Raw genomic sequence first — 18,698 nt, forward strand, 5'->3', positions numbered from 1 at the left:
TGCCTCCCACCCTGCTGAGCCCAGCTCCTACAGCGAACACACTGGCCTCTGCTCAGAGCAGCCCCCAGCTCACCTGTTCTCCTCTCAGCAAAATTAGAAGCAGGTGAGTGCAGACAGCACACCCGGGGAATGAACTCCCGAGTGAGGCTCTCATCACACAAATCGTGCAGAGCTCTGAGGGCCGGTCCAGCTTCCCATCCTGGCGGGTCCCCTCCGCCCGGCTCCCAGGCACACCCAGAGCCTTGTCCTCCACCACTGCCCAGCCGCACACGGGAGCGGGGCCCACCGATGGCCTCGCCCGGGTCAGGACCCCCACCCCAAGATGTTCACGATTGGAGTGAAGCCACCAGCACGCTGCAGGGTGGGCAGGTGGGCAGCCTCCCCTCCAGGCCCAGACTGGGTTTCTCCGTGTCCACGGAACCGAGACTCTGGAACAAGATCGTGTTCTCTAAGACAGTGACGGAGGCTCATTTTCAATCATTTTTTTATTCCACCATGTCAGCCTACCTACCCTATCCTCCCTGCCATCCCGAAGTCTCCACTTGGGCCCTGGCTCATCTTGCCTCGGGCACGGTGGTTCTGAAGGGGGGGTGCTGCCGGCCTTAGCGGCGCGACCTTTCTGAGGCTGAGCCTTGGAACTTGGCTCCAAGGGCCTGGGGGCACCTGCGACAGGCTCCCGCCCACGGTCCTCGGTCTGGGAGGAGAAGGCACGGAGATGTCCAGGCCTGCAGAGATGCTGCTTCTCCTGGGTCAGGCGGCGGCTCAGAGTTAGGCCGAAATCACATCCTTGGCAGGGCGCCTGTTGACCACTCTCACTTTGTGCGTGCCCCGACGGGAAAAAAACAAAAACAAAAAACAACAGTCCCATCTTCAGCTAACGATTCCTCAGAAGACGATCAAATAAAAGGCAAAAGGCAACACAATTTGGCAAAGGTTTCTTAAATTTTAAATTAAAAAAGGAAAAAAATGCACACAGAAGAGATTCAACTTGCCTGCTTTGAAGAAAGAAGGTGAAAAGTTAAAAAAAAAATCAAACCCCAAATAACAATAAAAATAGATGTCTCCTCTGTAAAATTCTGGACTAATCTACTGAGTCATTCATATCTATTCAGTATTCAGAGCACGAAGGCAAAAGACCAGAATATAAAAAAATTAAAACACAAAACTAACCAACACTTTGAGATACTGCCTGTGAGCAAGCCTGCCAGGCTCGCAGCTGGCGTGGGCCCCGCCAGTGACCGCTGGAAGCTTCGCTGGGTCTGGTCCCTCCCGCGCTCGCCCTCTGCAGACCCCCAGGGCCTTCAAAGCTCTTCCTTGGTTCTGCTCAGTTTTGTGGCATGTTCTTCTATAAACTTGCTCAAATGCTCCAGGTCTCTGTTTCCATCCTCAAATTTAATTGGGTTCTTTTTGTCCCCGCTGGGGGCGAAGTAGATGGTGGGGAAGCCCTCGACTTTGTAGCGGTCGCTGGTGACGTCGTTGGCCGTGGCGTCCATCTTGGCGATGACCAGGTTCTTGTGGCCCTTGTACTTCTTGCCCAGGGAGGTGTACACCGGTTCCAGCTGCTTGCAGTGCCCGCACCAGGGCGCGTAGAACTCGATGAGGACATCCTTCTTAGGGTCCATCACAATGGAGTCAAAGGTCTTCCCCACCACAACCTTGACCGGCCCCTTGTTGTTCTTGGGCACAGGCTGGGACTTGATGACTGGCTTCAGTTTTCCTGCCGGGGAAAGCACGCAAGGGGGGGTGTGAGAGCCGACAGGCCAGCCCCTGGTGGCCGCGACTGGACCAGGCAGGGAGGCTGGCCCGACGTGCAGGAGGCTGGGGCAGACAGACATCGCCACGGCCAGGCTGGGCCCTGTCTCCAGAGCCCAGCCCCTGGGTCCCTGATTCCCCCAAATCCTGTACTTTCCAGTCCCTGCAAAGGCCAGAGGGGGTGCAGATGACCAGTTGCACCAGAGGCCTAGCAGACATGATCCTCTTTCAGAGGGGTGGTCACAAGAGAGGCTGCCAGTACAGAGGGGTCACTAAGAGGACGGTGTGCAGGCTGGACGCCTCCAGGGGTGGGGGGGGAGGGGTGCAATAGACTGAGCAGACAGGATGGGCAGAGAGGTCTGAGCAGACAGGATGGGCAGAGAGGTCTGAGCAGACAGGATGGGCAGAGAGGTCTGCCCACCGAGTGGGGGCAATGGGGACCCTGAGCCATGTGCTCAATCAGATCAGAAAGACGCTGCATTCGAGGCCAAAGCAAGTTTCCCACATACAAGAAACTTACCTGTTGCACTTTAATTTTTAAAATAAGGTTTTTTGAGATTCTAAGACACCTGTTTCTATTACAAAAAGAGAGAGAAAAGGGAGCAAACGAACAGGGATTCTCCCCTTCCCATGCTGCGCACCCTTGGGTCCCCGAGGAAGCACAGGCCCCGGTCCCAAAGGCAAGCTGGCAGGGGCTGCAGAAGCTGAGTGCGGGTGTGGGTGGGTGGGGGGTGGCGGGGTGCAGGCCTACCTTTCTTGAAGGCGGTGACGAAGTCGCGCAGGGCGTCGGCGTCAAAGTCATCAGGCTCCATGGCAAACCTGCGGCCGCCCTCGTCCAGGATGGCCGCATTCACCTCCTCCCCGCTCTCGCTCAGCCCCAGGTCCTTCAGCTCCGTGGCGAAGTCGTCCTCATTGGCCACGGCGAAGGTGTACTCGGGGAAGTCCTTGGCCACCTCCAGGACCTTGTTCCGCCAGAACTGAGTGGCTGAGAGGGGACCGAGGGCTTGGGCTCGGGCATCTGGTCTGGCCCGATCGTCCCCGCGGCTCAAGGAGGGCCGACAGGACTCCTAGCCGCCCCCCTGCTCAAGGGGGAGGGGAGGAGGTGGCGACTCCCCCCGGAGGAGGACCCCCGAGGCCGTCATTACCCGCACCCCCCAGCCCGGGGCTCACCTGCGCGGTAGTCGAAGCTAAAGTCCACGCCGTAGTAGACGACCACCAAGGGGCGCCGCGCATAGCGGGTGGTGTCGGCAGCCTTGCGGTGGCCGACCAGGGGCAGCGTGTGCTTCACCACGTGCTCTGCGATGGCCGCCGCCTCTGTGGAGTCCTGCGAGAGAGGGGCAGGTGAGGCGCAGTTGTCTGCCACCGGCCTGGGGAAAAGTCTGCCCCTAGGGGCTTCCCTGGTGGCTCAGAGGGTACAGCGTCTGCCTGCACCGCTGGAGACCCGAGTTCGATCCCTGGGCCGGGAAGATCCCCTGGAGGAGGGCATGGCAACCCACTCCAGTACTCTCGCCTAGAAAATCTCGTGGACAGAGGAGCCTGGCAGGCTACAGACTATGGGGTCACAAAAGGCAGACATGACTGAGCGACTTCACTAGGGACACCACAGGGGCCCTGCTCCCCCAGTGAACCCCAAGTGAGCCTCTCGGGCAGCCAGGGCGCCCTTCCCTCTGGGTCAGGGCTGGCTGACCAGGTCAGTTGGGATCTGCTGGAGGGAGGCCTGGCTCCCGAATGACAAAGGCGCAAAGGCGAGCTGAACTGGGCACAAGGTCTCACGTTCCTCCACCTGATCCCCACAGTAGCCTGTTGGGGGTCCTACAGGATGAGATGATCAAACTGGCCACTAGGGCTCTGGGCTCTGCCTGCAGAAAGCCCACCCCTGACCACTGGCGACAGAAAGCCCAGGGGGTCTGGGGAAGAGTGTGGGGCCAGACACGTGCACCACAGATGCAGAACCTGAGGCCTAGCAGGGTGAGGCCATCTGCCCGGCAGAAGTGGTGGATGACCACCTCTTTTCCCTAGAGCCTGAGTCCCATCTGGATGGACGGTCAGGGAGGCAGCAAGGATGAGACACAGCGGGCAGCGGGGCCCTCTTTCATCAGGATGGCTCTGGACCGCCTGTTGTGGAGAAGGTGAACTCCGGGGGCACCCAGGATGTATGTGCTACACAGTGGAGCACTCAGCACCCAAGGGCCCAAATGGGAAATCAATGCCTGAGCCCTCCTCACTCACGTCTGCAGCAGACTGTCTCCTCACCTCCAGTTTGTGTGTGCTGACTTTACAACTGGCTTCATCTTATCCATCCTGCCCTTGTCTTCCCTTTGTCCTAAGGCCTAGATCCATTTTTTAAAATTGCATGTTATCTGTTATGTTCATTTTTTACAAAGCAGCCCTTAAATAATTCTGGGGACAAAATTGGTATATAAATGATACCAATCCATTAATAAAAAAATGTTGAATGTAAGATCAGGCAGAAGCAAAAAGAGCAAAGTAGCAGTGATGTGTTTAACAGACTGTGAATCTCAACCTTTCAGGGTCAAGGGCTCCTTCAAGAATCTACTGAAAGTTACAGAGAGACCCCTTCCCTGGAAGCGGGCACACCACACAGAACTGTGTCTGGTTCCCATGGCCCCCAGATCCCAAGTTCATCAGGCTCCTCTGTGGACCCAGAGTCAGTATCTCTGGATAACAGAAAAGAAGCCAGAGGGGCAGGGGGTGATGAGACCACTCCCGTATGTCTTGGTTGGGAACGGAGCACACCTGCCTGTCACCTTAGTCTCCTAACCGGCTGTGGGACTCTCTAGGTGTTAGTTCACTTCTCTGCATCCCAGTCTCTTTCTGTCAAATAAAACATCTGGATTCAAGATGTAAAGTCAAAGTTGCTTGGTCATGTCCTTGCGACCCCATGGACTCTGGGAATTCTCCAGGCCAGAATACTGGAGTGGGTAGCCTTTCCCTTCTCCAGGAGATCTTCCCAACCCAGGGACCGAACCCAGGTCTCCTGCATTGCTGGCAGATTCTTTACCACTGGAGCCACAGGGGAAGCCCAACAATACTGGAGTGAGTAGCCTATCTGGTCTCCAGCGGATCTTCTCGACCCTGGAATCGAACTGCGGTCTCCTGCACTGCAGGCGGACCCTTTACCAACTGAGCTATCAGGGTAAGGTTTCATCCAAATGACAGTATCTGTTCCACGGAGCTCAGGGCCCCTGGGAAGCACTTGGAACATGAAGTGGGACGGAAGCTCATCCACCCTTCTTGAAATGAGTGCGTCACCTCTTTAGGAAGACTGAGAGTGGGGGGCCCCAAGGAGGAAGGAAAGGCCAGGTCCACAGGTCACACCCCACAGCTCCACCCAGTGAACAGAGAGGCATGTCAGTGCTTCGTAGCCCTCAGCACACAAGCCGCCTGCTGGTGAGTGAGGCTTCTCTCTGATGGAGCAGCACAGCCTGGCCAGGAGCTGGCCCATCACGAGGTATGGAGAGGGGGCCACCCTCCTGCAGAAGCAGGTGGAGCTGTGCCAGGGCCTCAGCCCCACGACCCACCCGGCATGTGAGGACCCCGTCCCCCGTGAACCCTGACCTGACCAAGAGAACTTCAGGACAGCCGGACGCCCTGTGGCTGGCACCCCTCACCCACCTTGATGTCCATCACGTGGCTCTTGGGCTCATATTTGGACTGGAATTTCTCAGGCTGCATGACAACCAACTTCCCCAGGGAGACTTTCAAGAATTTTGCTATTTCAGTGCTGAAAGTGTGGTGGAATTTGTAATCCTCTCTCAGGCCGTTAGCTGAGGAATTGACAGAATGATAAATAATACAGTTTATTAAATCGCTTAAATGATTTAGATTCAACTCTACCCACATCACCCAAAGCAAATGCCCAGAAAATGGTGTAATTAACCATGAACGCTGTGTGGATAATATCCAGAGCTTAAGACATTTAAAGGAGTTTGGATTTAAAAACCTGGTATAGATGTAATACCTTAAAAGCTATGCATCTCTGAATTTATTTTTAAAATAAACCTGAAAAAGAAAAAAAAATCTGAAAAAAAGAAGAAAAAAAAATGAATAAAAATAAATGACTGGAACCTTCACACAAAAACTTCATCTCTCGGATTGACTGTGGTCTCCCATGCTGAGAAGCACATTAACCCAGACCGCCAGCCTGACCCTCCTGTGTCCGGCACGAGAACCCTCCGTCTGCTCAGGGGCTCACTTCTGAAGTGGCCTGTTCGAGCTGCAGTTTTTCTGCTCTATGGATATGTTGTGCTGAACTCAGTTGTGGCTGGCTATCTGTGACCCCATGGACTGTAGCCCGTCAGCCTCCTCGGTCCCTGGAACTTTTGCGGCAAGAATACTTTTGCGGCACTTCCTCCTCCAGGAGATCTTCTTGACTCAAGCACTGAACCTGCATCTCTTGAGTCTCCTGTATTGGCAGGCACGTTCTTTACCACTGTGCCACCTGGGAAGCCCTACGTATTTTTATTTACGTCTCGGGAAACTCCCAAATGCAACCCCGTGGAGATACTCTAGAATGGGGGCTGGCAAACTTTCCTAAGGACTGGACAGGAACTGTTTCAGCTTCATGGACCCCACGGTCTTGACAACTCAGCTCTGTGCTGACTAGCGTGCTGTGTCCCCAGGGAACTTACAGAACCACGTGAGGACCAGGTTCGGCCCATGGGCCAGCCTATCAACCCCTGCCCTGGACCCCGCAGGGGCACCACCTCAGGCCCCCTGCTCTGTCCTCACCAAGGCCTCCGGATCCACCGAGCGGAGTCTGCGGTCCCAGGAGGGCAGGCCTGTTACTAGGTTACAGAACAGGCAGCTGAGGGCACGGCACATCTCAGGGGAAGCAGGGAGCAGCCTGGACAAGCTCACAGACAGATTTGGACTCAAATCACAATTTTCGAGCCACTAGCTGTGACTTGAGGCCTGCCAGCTACTCACCACCCTGAGCCCCAGTCCTTTCTGTAGAAACAGGTCAGGGAGCTCTCAGACCACCATTAAGACGAAACAGCTACCCAGAGGAGTCTTGCAGGTCAGTCCCCACCTGTTCTAAGCCGCCAGACACATGGGTATCTGTGATCAAGTGGCCGTGGAGGAGACAGCATCACCTCAAGAGCTTCCTGCCCGGCCCCCTCGCTCACAGACTCCATCCTCCTGCCAGGACCCCCTCTGCTCCTGCCCCATCAGCCCTGCGTCCCTGGGGCTGTCTCTAGTTCCTTCCCCGAAGTCCACGCACCAGGCCCTGTGACTGTCACCCTTGCCTGAGCCTAACCCGCCTGGCCACGAGGGGCCACAGGCGTCAGACTGGACGTGCAGCGGCTGGACAGGCAGCACCGGGGCCCCCCTCAGGCCCCCAGCCCTGAGCACCAGCACCTGGGTTTTGACAAGATCCCTGGGCATCTACAGGCACCCAGATGTGAGGGCTGGGGGCTCCGTGGCTGCCTGTGGCCCTGGGTGGACGAGGAGACCCCCTCTGCGAGTTTTTAGCACAGCTGGATGACACGGTTCCTGAATCAGTGAAGACTGGGGGAGCACGAACGGACTCCAGCGCCACTGTAACTTTTACGTCACTCTGCAACTGCCACATGCGCAGCGAAGACCGTGCGGCACACACACTAACACTGAGTGGCAAGCAGGGCATTTAACAGACCATGATTATGACTTCCAAGTAGAAAACCACGCCGCTGTGGCGTGTATGATGGGGTGAGGGGTCCAGGGGACTCAGGAGCTGCTGGGGAAGACCAGGAGGAGCCTGACTGTCCCCCAGAGGCCGCCTTTGGTCCATCACCCAGGGGCCATCCAGGGCGGCGAGGACCCAGCCCCCATGGGACACTGCTGAGACGTGTTGATGGTTAACTTCGCCTCCCAGACCAGCCTCACTGGGCACTTGGCATCACTGGGCACTTGGCTGAGCACTTCCGCCACTTTATCTCCACTAATGTACCAACCTTCCCAAAAGACAGGACTCCCTGTTGGCTATGAGATCGCCAGGTGGACCGAGTCACTGACTGCCCACTCGGGGCGGTTAACCACCAACAGAACCGGGACTCCAACCCAGGTCTGACGCAGAAACCCTCCCTTTCTGGTCAGGACCCTCCCCCGGCAGCAGGGCTAGCTCTGGGAAGGGGCCCGGGCAGAGGAGGGAGGGAGGTAATCACTTTGGATGAACTTGACTGGGCCCCTGCCCTCCTCTCAGACCCAAGAAGGATAGAGCACAGCCCTCTTGTCTGCTTCCTGAGAGACTGCATCACTCCCGTGCAGTTAAGGCAACGAAGAACCAATCCCCGACCTCAGAGAGGAAAGCCAGTTCCCACACATGCAATCTCGATCCTTCCTCAGGCCTAAATCAACGCCCAGGGGTCTTATACAACAGCAGCGGCCCCAGAAGGCCTGGACGTGGGCGCACTGGCCTGAGACCCCTCCTCACCTGCATCCTGGTACAGCTGGTAGGCAGGGTCACTCTCCGACTTAAAGACCCCGATGATGATGACGTCGTCCCCGTCCTTCAGGAACTCCTGGACCTCCTTGAGGGCCAAGATCGGCTTGGAGGGCGGCCCAGACTGCTCCATCATGTAGTCGACGATCCCTGGAAGCAGAGCACATGCCTGAGCGGGGCTGGGGGCTCGGGGCTCCGGGGCCCCTGAAGGCACTGGGAGCTCCCCCCACCGGGCCCAGAGGCAGTGGTGGCCCTACCATATTTTTCCCGTGGGCCGTTGTAATCGAAAGCCTTCCCCTTGCGGAAGATCTTCAAGGTGGGGTAGCCGGAGACGTTGAACCTCTTGGCAAGGTCTGTCTCCGTTGTGGCGTCAACCTTCGCCAGAGGGATTGGTGGAGAGCTCTTACTCAGCTCCTTGGCGGCCCTTTCGTACTCAGGGGCCAGCTTCTTGCAGTGTCCACACCTGCAAGAGTGAGCAGCTCTGTCAGGAGCCTGTTCCAGAGTGGACGCAGCCTCCTAGCTATGGGATGCGCAGACACCCAGCCTGAGTTCCTGGGTGATTTGAAGAGATCTGCCAAGCCAGAGAAGCCCCCAGGCAGACGGTGTGGAAGCCTGACATGGGCTAAGAGATGGGAGAGGCCACGGTAGTTCTGTTGGTTGGACAGCTGGAGGGGGAAGTTTCAACCTATCCTATCCCCCAGCAAAGACTCTAAAACCACCCCTACCAGCCACGCCCACTTCACCTGGTGCATGGTGGGCACTTGGCACCTGCCAGCTCCTCGGCTGGCTCTGTCTCACATGCAGAGGTCTGTCTCCTGCCACCCCTGCTCCGAGCTGCAGCAGGTACAGGATGGGCCTAACCAGTATCTGGTCACGGGAGACCGACACCATCTTACCAGGGAGCATAAAACTCTACCAGCATGATGTCGGCATCATTCACCACTTCATCGAAGTTGTCCTTGGTCAGCACAAGTGTGACTTCTGGTGGAGGCGTCCAGTTGGGTTGGGAGACCTCTTTGACCTTGGCCACAATTTCTGGAAGAAACCCCACAAGACTGAGCACGTGAAGGCCCCTGGCTCCAGGGGCAGGTGGGGAGGGTGGGGAAGAGAGAACATAGGGCCACAGAACAGGGCACGCTTGATTTCCTGAAACCCAAGCCCATCTCCTGCAAGGAGATCAAACCAGTCAATCCTAAAGGAAATCAACCCTGAAAAGTCACTGGAAGGACTGATACTGAAGCTCCAATACTTTGGCCACCTCATGTGAAGAGTTGACTCATTGGGAAAGACCCTGATGCTTGGAAGGATTGAAGGCAGGAGGAGAAGGGGACAACAGAGGATGAGATGGCTGAATGGCATCACTGACTGAATGGACCTAAGTTTGAGTAAGCTCCAGGAGATGGTGAAGGACAGGGAAGCCTGGCGTGCTACAGTCCATGGGGATGCAAAGAGTCGGACACGACTGAGCTACTGAACAACAAAGCCCACCTACAGCCAGGGCCCCTCTGCAGTTTGGGGGCCACAGTGAAGACCCCGAAGGTCCAAGGTTTCCAACAATCACCCATCACACATCCACACACACTGCTCATGGCAGTCTAGCCCAGCCTGATGAATGAGACTGTTAAGCATACCCCGAGAGGTCACCTCCCAGTGTTCAACAACATATGCCTAGTAATAGTTTTGGGAGCATTCCTCTTAAGGCGTACATCTGTGTTTAGACACGCACACGGAGCACTGGCACGTTACAAAGAGCACAAAATTTAACTGAAGTTGAGAAAAATGGGGGGAGCAGCAGCTCCAACGCTGCCCAGGCTGCACCAGTATCACCTGCAAAGTGGTTGTAAAAAGGCCCACTTGTGGCCTAGGTGCCCAGAGACGCCGGGCAGTGGACACTAAATATATGCTCACCAAGCACTTCCCAAGCGGTTCTCAGGAGCAGCGGCTGCCCACTGTTTCTCTCCTTTTGTGGCCCTAGAATCTGCCAAGGAGCCGGGTCCGAGAAGCACTGCGGCAAAGCACCAGCTTTCAGACTGGAGCGCAAACAGCAGTGCCTCCTGGTGCAGGCAGACCGAGGCCCGGGAGAGGGGGGCCTCAACTCGGGGGAGGCCCCCTTCTGAAGACACAAGGGAGGTCTGACACCCAGAGAGCCCGCTGCGGCAAACATGGCCCTCAAGATGCCAAACTGGGCCACGTTCCTAGCTGTGAGGTGTCGAGGGCAGACCAACCCCCAAACACACACACATGCCTGCACTGGTGAGACTCTTGAAAGCTGGAAGGGAACCTTGAGATCAAGTCCATGTGACTCATGCTTGGATGAGGAGCCCAAGGCCCAGCCAGGGGGGGCCTTGTTGGGGACACAGGGCTGTGCAATGGCAAGAAAGACCCCAAACCTACTTGGTGCAATGCCCACTGTGCCACACTGGGAGTGGAAAATGCAGCAGAAAGCACTCTATTTTTTTAAGCCTTCAAAATGCTGAAGGCTACCACGGTGTTATCTGTCCATTCATTTAATGAAATCAATGTAGTGCCTGATTCGAGCCAGGTAGAGCTTCAACAGGCCTGGTTTTAGAAATGCCACCTGTCTCCACGCACCTGGTTTTACAAACACCAGTGGTTCTGTGAGCTCTGGACCCGTGGGCTTGGCCAGCCCAGGGGCTCACAAGAAACAGAGACTGTTGAGACAGACCTGACGCTCATTGAGTCAGAAGCTCTGGGCGAGGATTGGCAGTCTGTCTCAGCGCGTCCCCCAGCCCACGCCCTGGGTGTCAGCTGGACCCTGGTCCACGACACTAGCGAGACCCATGGCCTTTAACACAGCGGCTCCAGATCTTGAATTTCACAGCTGTGAAGTGTACCCTCTTCTTGTCCCTCTTATTCTGATCAGAGTCACCGCGGACATTCCAGCAGGTATTGCTGCCAATGCACTGGGCTGGACTTCCTCTCTGTTATCCAAGTTGCTCTCCCCTCAGCCTCTCCCTTCCTGGGGAAGGGAGCCGCAGCCCCCACTTCTTCTGGTGGCTCAGGGCCCTCACCTTCCTGGGTCCTGGAGCCCTCGTAGTCAACTGCCTGCCCCTTCTTCAGGATCTTGATGGTGGGGTAGCCACTCACATCAAACCTGCTGGCCAGCGCCGACTCTGAGATCGCATCAATCTTGGCCACAGGGATGGGAGGGTCATTCTCCTTCAAGGTGGTGGCGATTTTTTCATATTCTGGAGCAAACTTTTTGCAGTGCCCGCACCTGAGAATGAGATTTCAGGACGGAGAAGCAGGTTAACTGGAGGCTTAAATCCAGCTGGATGCACAAAAACTGGGCACTGGAACCAGAAATGTTTGTGGTTAGCAAGAAACGCGAAACGGGGGAGGCGGAGATGGCCCGAAGTCAAACAATCCCAGGGTGAATCCCAGCTCCACCGAGGGCAGGTACTTTAAAGAGCTCCACACCCCCATGTGAAGAGAAAACTCTCCCTGAAAAATGCCATCTTTTCCACTCGTCTCAGATGTGGATGGCCGGGTTTTCCAGAGGCTACGGGACCAACAGTGATATCAGCATTCTGATACTGATGATAAAGGTGTTACTGCCATTTAGAAATGAATTTTTTCCATTTTTTGGTTTTAATTTCCAATGTGGTAACTACTGATAAATGTGACCCACATAACAAGCTAGCTGCTACTGCTGCTGCTAAGTCACTTCAGTCATATCCGACTCTGTGTGACCCCACAGACGGCAGCCCACCAGGCTCCCCCGTCCCTGGGATTCTCCAGGCAAGAACACTGGAGTGGGTTGCCATTTCCTTGTCCAGTGCATGAAAGTGAAAGATGAAAGTGAAGTCGCTTACTCGTGTCCGACTCTTAGCAACCCCATGGACTGCAGCCTACCAGGCTCCTCCATCCATAAGATTTTCCAGGCAAGAGTACTAGAGTGGGGTGCCATTGCCTTCTTCGAACAAGCTAGCTGAGGTCCTCAATATTTAAGGGGTTAAGGTGTCCTGAGACCAAAATGCTTGAGAACAGCTGATCTATAAACCAGGAATGATGTAACCTCACAGGTTTGCCGTAAGGACTGCTAGATACTTTATATGAAGCATCTCATACTATGTTGATCAGACAACATTATGTATATCTTGACTCTTTTTTTCTCCCAGATGGACTGAGGAGGGCAGGAGAAAGCGAAGACAGGATTATGAGGTGGAAAAACAGCAGAAGAGAGGTGGGAGAAGGAGCCCACGAGCCACCACGAGCTGCCCCATGAGGGTGGACGACGGGAAAGCGGGGGCTGGTCCGCACAGGGTCCAGTCTGCATGCAGCTGGGGGGGACGCATCTGTCACCCCCGCAGGTCTGTGTCATCACAGCTCGTGAGCCACCCGCAGCTGTAACTAGCAGAGGACGGGTTCTCATTTTTCACCGACTGGACCTGCACCGAGGCGGGGCGCGGGTCCTCACCACGGAGCGTAGAACTCCAGCAACACCGTGTCTTTGTCGGCCACAAAGTTATCAAAGTTCGCATCGTTTAGGATCAAGACGCCGTTTTCCTCCTTAACTTCCAGGTCGTCGTCGTCGTCCTCGTCCTCGTCCTCTTCCTCGTCCTCCTCGACGGCATCCTCTTTGTCAGAAGAATCTGTGCAGAAAACGCCCAGGCAGGTTAGAAAACTGATGACCTTCCTCCTTAAAAGTCTTCCCAGGACCCCACACCCTCCAAATGGTCACGCGTCCTGAGCGGTCCCTGAGGGTCACCACCATGAGGAGAGGCGGTGACCGCGGGCCTCCTGGAGCCCAGACATCCGCATGTGGGGTGGGCACTTCAGATTTCACTTAAACGGAGGTGATGGCTGAAAGATGGTGAAAACTAACTACAGGTCTAGAATTTAGTCTCAACACTGCAGCAGGACTTGGCGGGGGTGGGACCGGCCCCCTCCCAGATGGAGCCCCTCGGCCCAGCACAGGGAACCCTCCTTCCCGGCACACAGGTCTGATCCGCCCTGCAACAAGGCCCCTCGCCCACATCCAAGCTGTGTGTTAGGGCTCCCCTCTTTGTGGGTCCCCCCACGTCCATGCTCAAGGTCCAGGCTAACTTCCGCAGACATGTTCCCCTTCCTCACCCTCTCTGCTTTCCACAGGAAGGAAGGACTTGCCTCCAAGCTCCCATCCTCGCCCCCGCGGATGACTGCCTAGCCCCGCAAATCAGTACAAACAGGAAACAAATCTTGGTTCTCAACTTTTTCCCCCTGGAGGTTACTCGGGCTGACTTTTTAAGTACAACATGATTCCCCAAATCCTTCCTCCACACATCAACCTTCCCCTGAGGTTGACTAGAACACCCATGGGATATTTTTCATGCTATCTCCTAATCCGAGATGGATTAGCAGTCCATCGTTCATAATGAAAAGCTGAAAACCGCACTGTTCTCAGGCTGTTTCCTGTTCATACTTTTGTGGGACGCCTGGAAGCAAAGTTCTCTTTCCCAGAACACAAGAATATAAGCACATCTTATCACCATCAAGGCTCGACTGGATTTGCTGCTGAACTACAGGTACGGAATCCTGAACGGCAGCTCTCGTTACCCAGGTTCCCAGCTGATTCCACGTCAGCAAACAGAAATGCAGGCAGCATGATTTCATCAACTCCAAAGGCAGAACGTTTCAAGGGGCCCATTATTTCTTTTTGGAGATGCTTCCCGGGAGAGAAACCAACACTGACAGCGGGGCTGACATTAGAGCTTGAGAACCCGCCTGGGGACCCGGGAGCCCCCTGGGACTTGCCCTATTTCAGCACCCACCCCACTCCCCCAAACCAGACCCACTGCTGCCTCTGCAGCTGCTCAGACACACCAGGGGCTTCTCTGGGCAGGGTGGCAGCTTTGCTTGTTATCATCAAGGTCTACCGACCTGTACACTTATTACCAAAACAAGCTGAAAACCCACTCCGCCCCCTTGAGCCCCACTTCCCTCCACACTTGTCCCTTCGAACACCCACAGCTTTTTCCTTTCACAAGCCCCTGTCCTCCACTGTGGGGGCTGGAGAAAACAGCTCTAAAATCCAAACAGAAATGCCACCAACTTAAGAAGGCACCTGTGTATCCTGGGCCAGGCTGCTTCCCCAGTTTTCTTCCCACCCTCCCTGAGCCTGTCAGCATGCCCACTTCTCCAGCCACCTCGCCACCTCCCTCCTCCACAGCGGGGGCCCTGCAGGCTGGACAGGCCTACAGAAGCCCCAGACCCCCAGCGCTGTCAGCGGGAGGCTTGGGGAGAGCAATGAGAACCAGGCTCCCTGGATGCGGAAGGGGCAGGACCCAGAGGAAGACGACCGGGCTCAACCCCATCCCCACCTCCCAGGCTGGTGGCCTAAGCTCATTTCTTTCCTTTTTTCCTTTAAATTTATTTACATATATATTTTGGCCACGTGGTGAGCATTTGGGATCTTAGTTCCCCCGCCAGGGATAGAACCTGCAGCCTCTGCATCAGAAGCTCAGAGTCTTAACAACTGGACCTCCAGTGAAGTCTCAGGGAGATCTAAGGACCTGATGCTCTTGAGAACTTTCAGGTTTACACCAGCTGGCCCTGGGCTCCTGGTACTTCTAGGAACACTGCCCACAGCAACTGGGCAGGGCAAGTACCAGCTGACCTCTGTTGGCCTGTGGAATCCTAATAGTGGCTTTCCAAAAGGCTGGGCTGATGGCCCCTCACTTGAAAGTCCCACCTGAAATGACCTGCATGGGGACCGCAAACCCAGGGGCTCAATGCGGGGGTGCTGTGCAAGGTTCTCTGCTCCGGCCAGGGCCCAGGAGGCAATACACACCTTGCCCCAGACCTGGGAGCTGCTGCGGGCAGTGAGGCAGGCCCTAGGGCAGCACAGCTGCCACGGTGCTCAGCTCAGCCTGAGAATCAAGCTTCTTTGCAGGCAGATGGAAAGACTGGAGGAAGGCTGGAAAGAAAGCTCAGAACTTAATCCTCTCTTCAAGTGAGGAAACAGCTTGAGGAGGAAGAGGGACTCAGCTGCCAGTTCAGTGCACAGAGATAAGGCAAATTTTACAAAAAGGAAAAGCAAAGAGGTTTCCGACCCAGCCCCAGCCCGCAGAGGTCTGCAAGCACTACAGCGATGGGGCGCTCACGATTAAATGGGGACCATGAGTTATGCTGTAACAGAGCTCCTAATAGGGAACTCCTTTATCGAAACTTTTTTAAGAATGAATTTTCATTCTGCATTTTTAAGGACAAACAAAATGACAGAATGTTCCCTACGTAATGAAGGATCCTCAAGCACATTAAGGCACGGCCCCCACCTTCCACTGCTCCCCAAATTGCCGAAAACTCCCAGGATTGACTCCTCTGCATCTGGAGAGGTTGCTGGCTCCGTATTTCCCCAGACTAAACCCCCCCACCCCCCCCCTCCTCTCACAAGGAAGAAATCTCACAGTTTAATGGGGAAACCACCTCTTACAGGGCTCCACTTTTAAAGCTGGACACTCTAGGACAGAAGAGGCTGGAAGGGTGCCATCCTCTTCCGAGCGCCCCTCTTCAAAAGGCCTCTGGCATCATTTCTGCATGCTGCTGGGCCCATCCGCCAAGGCCACTCCTGAAATGCGGGCCCCTCCTAACCAGATCGCTGCAACCCCAGTCCACGCCCAGCAGGGCACCTGACAACACCGGATCCCACCCAGCCTGGACACATGCCACTCCTTCCAGCATCTCCTCACCTGCATCCTCAGTCGGCATAACAACAGACTCAGGAATAACATCATCTAACTGATCGTGTTTCATGGGCCACGCACTGTGTTGAGCTCTTACGCAACTCTCTGAGTCCCCCCGGGGAAACATACCACATGCCCTTCACCAACGAAGAAACAGAACTTCAGTCACCTGCCCAGGAGCACAAGGCTACTGAGGGGAGGGTCCTGACCACTCAGCTGCCATGCTTGCTGGCCCATCAGACTTTCTTCCCAGAATGCCCTAATTTTTTTAACCTCCTTTGATAATTACTTCCCAGAAGTGAAAAGTAGGCAACGACCCACATCAAAATATCTCCTTTATATTCTTCTGGTTGGCAAGATGTGAGAACAAGTGAGAGGCCTGACAACCGGAGGCTCACCCATCAGGGCTTAAGTTCTACTTAGTAACCGTTCTTGGGGGCACTGACGGGCCCAGACACCACTGTGCTGTTTGACTCTGACATGCACAAGAGGCGGGGAATTCCCTGGTGGTCCAGTTGGTAGGACTCCAAGCTTCCACTGCAAGGGGCACTGGCTGGATTCCTGGCTGGAGAACTAAGATCCTGCAAAGGGTGCAGTGCAGCAAAAATAAATAAAATGCACAGGAAGCAAAAACAGGGGGAACCCCTCAAGACTGGGACCATCTGGGGTAAAGGGAAGTATGATCCCAAAATAAAATCCAGAAGCTAAATGTGAAGGGCGAGGGATGGGAAAGAGTCAAGGTAACCACTAGAAGCCCCACTCCAACCAACTGACCAAAACGATCCACAGGCTCACCCTAGAGGCAGCTGCCTCCCAGGGTCTCCAGTGCATTAGTGGCCTGTGGCAAATGACTCACTCATCCTAATACCTATGGTGTCCATCCACGTCTGCCACTCTTCCAGGCCCCTTGAAGCTCCCCGCAAGACAGAATCATCTGATCAGAACCAAGACAAGGCTACTCTGCTATGTTCCAAAACTACCATCCACCTCCACTGGTCCTCAAACATTAACGTGCCTCCCCAAAGGTTACTTTGGCCACGAATCAATGAAATGTGTTTAAAATGCTGACCTGAGGGCCGGCCCTTGCGTTCTTCCGGTTGGGTATATTTTGGGACTCCGTATTTAAATAAGCACCGGGCGATTTGGATAAAGGTCCCAAGACACACTTGTAGGTCACACTGCTCTCTGGTTCCTGTGGGCAGGTGTTCTTTTCACCAAGAGTTGGTTTTCAACTTCCTTCTCTATGTGGGTAAAGACTCTTGAATAAAACTTGCCTACAAGTTACTCAATCTGAAAGAGTATAAAGTTCGCACTTCCCTTACACACTATCAGAACAGAGGGGTTATTTATATTGGAACAAACTCAAGAGGAAAAAAACTAGTTATCCAGAGAAAGGCCAGAGGAAGGAGTTAAGGCCAGTAATGTGTAGTCCTGTTCTCTAGCAATATAAGTCTTTTCTTAAGTTTTCTAATTCTCAAAGTGCTCACACACCACTTATTTTTAGCTAGCCGGTTCCAAAGAAAAATGCAGGACCCATGGCTGGTAGTAGCGAATGTTCCTCCCAGAGCCGGCGCTTTATGGGCAGAGGCCACACTGAGCCCTAACTCCCGGACCCGGCGCAGTGACTAGCACATACAGTCGGTGCCGAATACATGCTTGCCGAAGGAACGCTACCTCCGGTTTCCAAAAGACGCAAACCAAGCCATCCCTTTCCCCCTGAAACCAGAACCTTCGAATTACTTCTATCCAAACCTACAGACCACATTTTTCAGGCGTAAAACGCTTGCTGCCCGCGGCTGTCCCCAGGGCTCCCATTCGGGATGTCACACCCTCGCCCTGTTTTGAAACCTGCGGCCTCTCTCCCTTCCCACTCCTTGGGCATGTGAGCTTCAAATGCTTAACCAGTTCCCAAGCTCCCCTTCCCAGGAGTGGGCAGTCAGCCTGGACTCGAGGAAAATCGGAGCAGAATCAGGGCGAAGAAGCCAGTGTGCAAAGAAAGCACTTTACACCCTCTCCGCGTCCAAGCCTCGGTGGCAGCCCCGGTCTCCTCGCCGCCCTCCTCTCCCGGGTCTCCCAAGCGATCCTGTCGCCCCGCTACAACCTTCCAACTCCAGCAAGTCGCTGGTCCGCGCGGCGCCCCCACCCCGGAGCGCGCGGCCCGCAGGCCCGGCCAGACGCCGCCGCCGCCGCTCACCTTCGTCCGGGCCCCCGGCGCTTGCCACGGCCAGCAGCTGCGTCAGGGCCAGGAGCAGGACGAGCATCCAGGCTTTCCGGGGTCTCATCGCGGTGGTGCTGAGCGTGGCCTCCTTGCACCGGCGGCCACTGGTCGCTCCCGAACCTCGGGCTCGGGTCTCGCGGAGCCAAGCGAGAGGGAAAAAACCGCCCCCCGAAGACCTCCCTGGCAATTAACTGGGGGGCGGGGAAAGACGTGGGCCGGCCAATCCCAGCCCGATCTGGGGCGCGGGCCGCGAGCCCCGCGGCACCACCCTCTGCGTGGACCCTCCTCCCCGGCCTCCTCCGCGCACCCAGCGGCTCGCGAGTTTAAAGCTCAGAGCCCTAACGTGAGGTGCCCCCTTCTGATTGGCTGCTCCTCGGCCTCCAATCAGCGGCTGCCACTCGGTTTACCGGGAGCGCACAGGCTGAGAGAGGGAGCTGGGGAGAACAAAGGCGGCGGGCTGGGACCCTAGAGGCGGGGCCTGGCTACGCCTCGGGCAGCGATTGGCTGGCGACGAGGCGGGCGGAGCCTGGGAAGCGCTAGGTGGGCGGGGCTCCAGGCGGCGTAACTGGGCCGGAAGAACACGTGTCCTTAGCGCAGC

General features: G+C 55.6%; 1 protein-coding gene across 1 annotated transcript; it reads right to left on the bottom strand.

Annotated features, from left to right (window-relative positions):
• Window positions 1-467: 467 nt before the first annotated feature.
• PDIA4 (protein disulfide isomerase family A member 4) lies at window positions 468-18,402 on the bottom strand. The gene is made up of 10 exons (XM_040260305.1): window positions 18,077-18,402; window positions 12,639-12,813; window positions 11,230-11,435; window positions 9,094-9,232; window positions 8,455-8,660; window positions 8,189-8,347; window positions 5,389-5,540; window positions 2,923-3,076; window positions 2,504-2,737; window positions 468-1,717 (listed from the first exon to the last, which is right to left on the bottom strand). The coding sequence occupies exons 1-10, from the start codon at window positions 18,162-18,164 to the stop codon at window positions 1,302-1,304; spliced, it is 1,929 nt and encodes a 642-aa protein (XP_040116239.1). The 5' UTR covers window positions 18,165-18,402; the 3' UTR covers window positions 468-1,301.
• Window positions 18,403-18,698: the final 296 nt, after the last annotated feature.

The sequence above is a fragment of the Oryx dammah genome, unplaced genomic scaffold (assembly GCF_014754425.2).
Source record: "Oryx dammah isolate SB20612 unplaced genomic scaffold, SCBI_Odam_1.1 HiC_scaffold_18, whole genome shotgun sequence".
NCBI classification, from domain to species: domain Eukaryota; kingdom Metazoa; phylum Chordata; class Mammalia; order Artiodactyla; family Bovidae; genus Oryx; species Oryx dammah.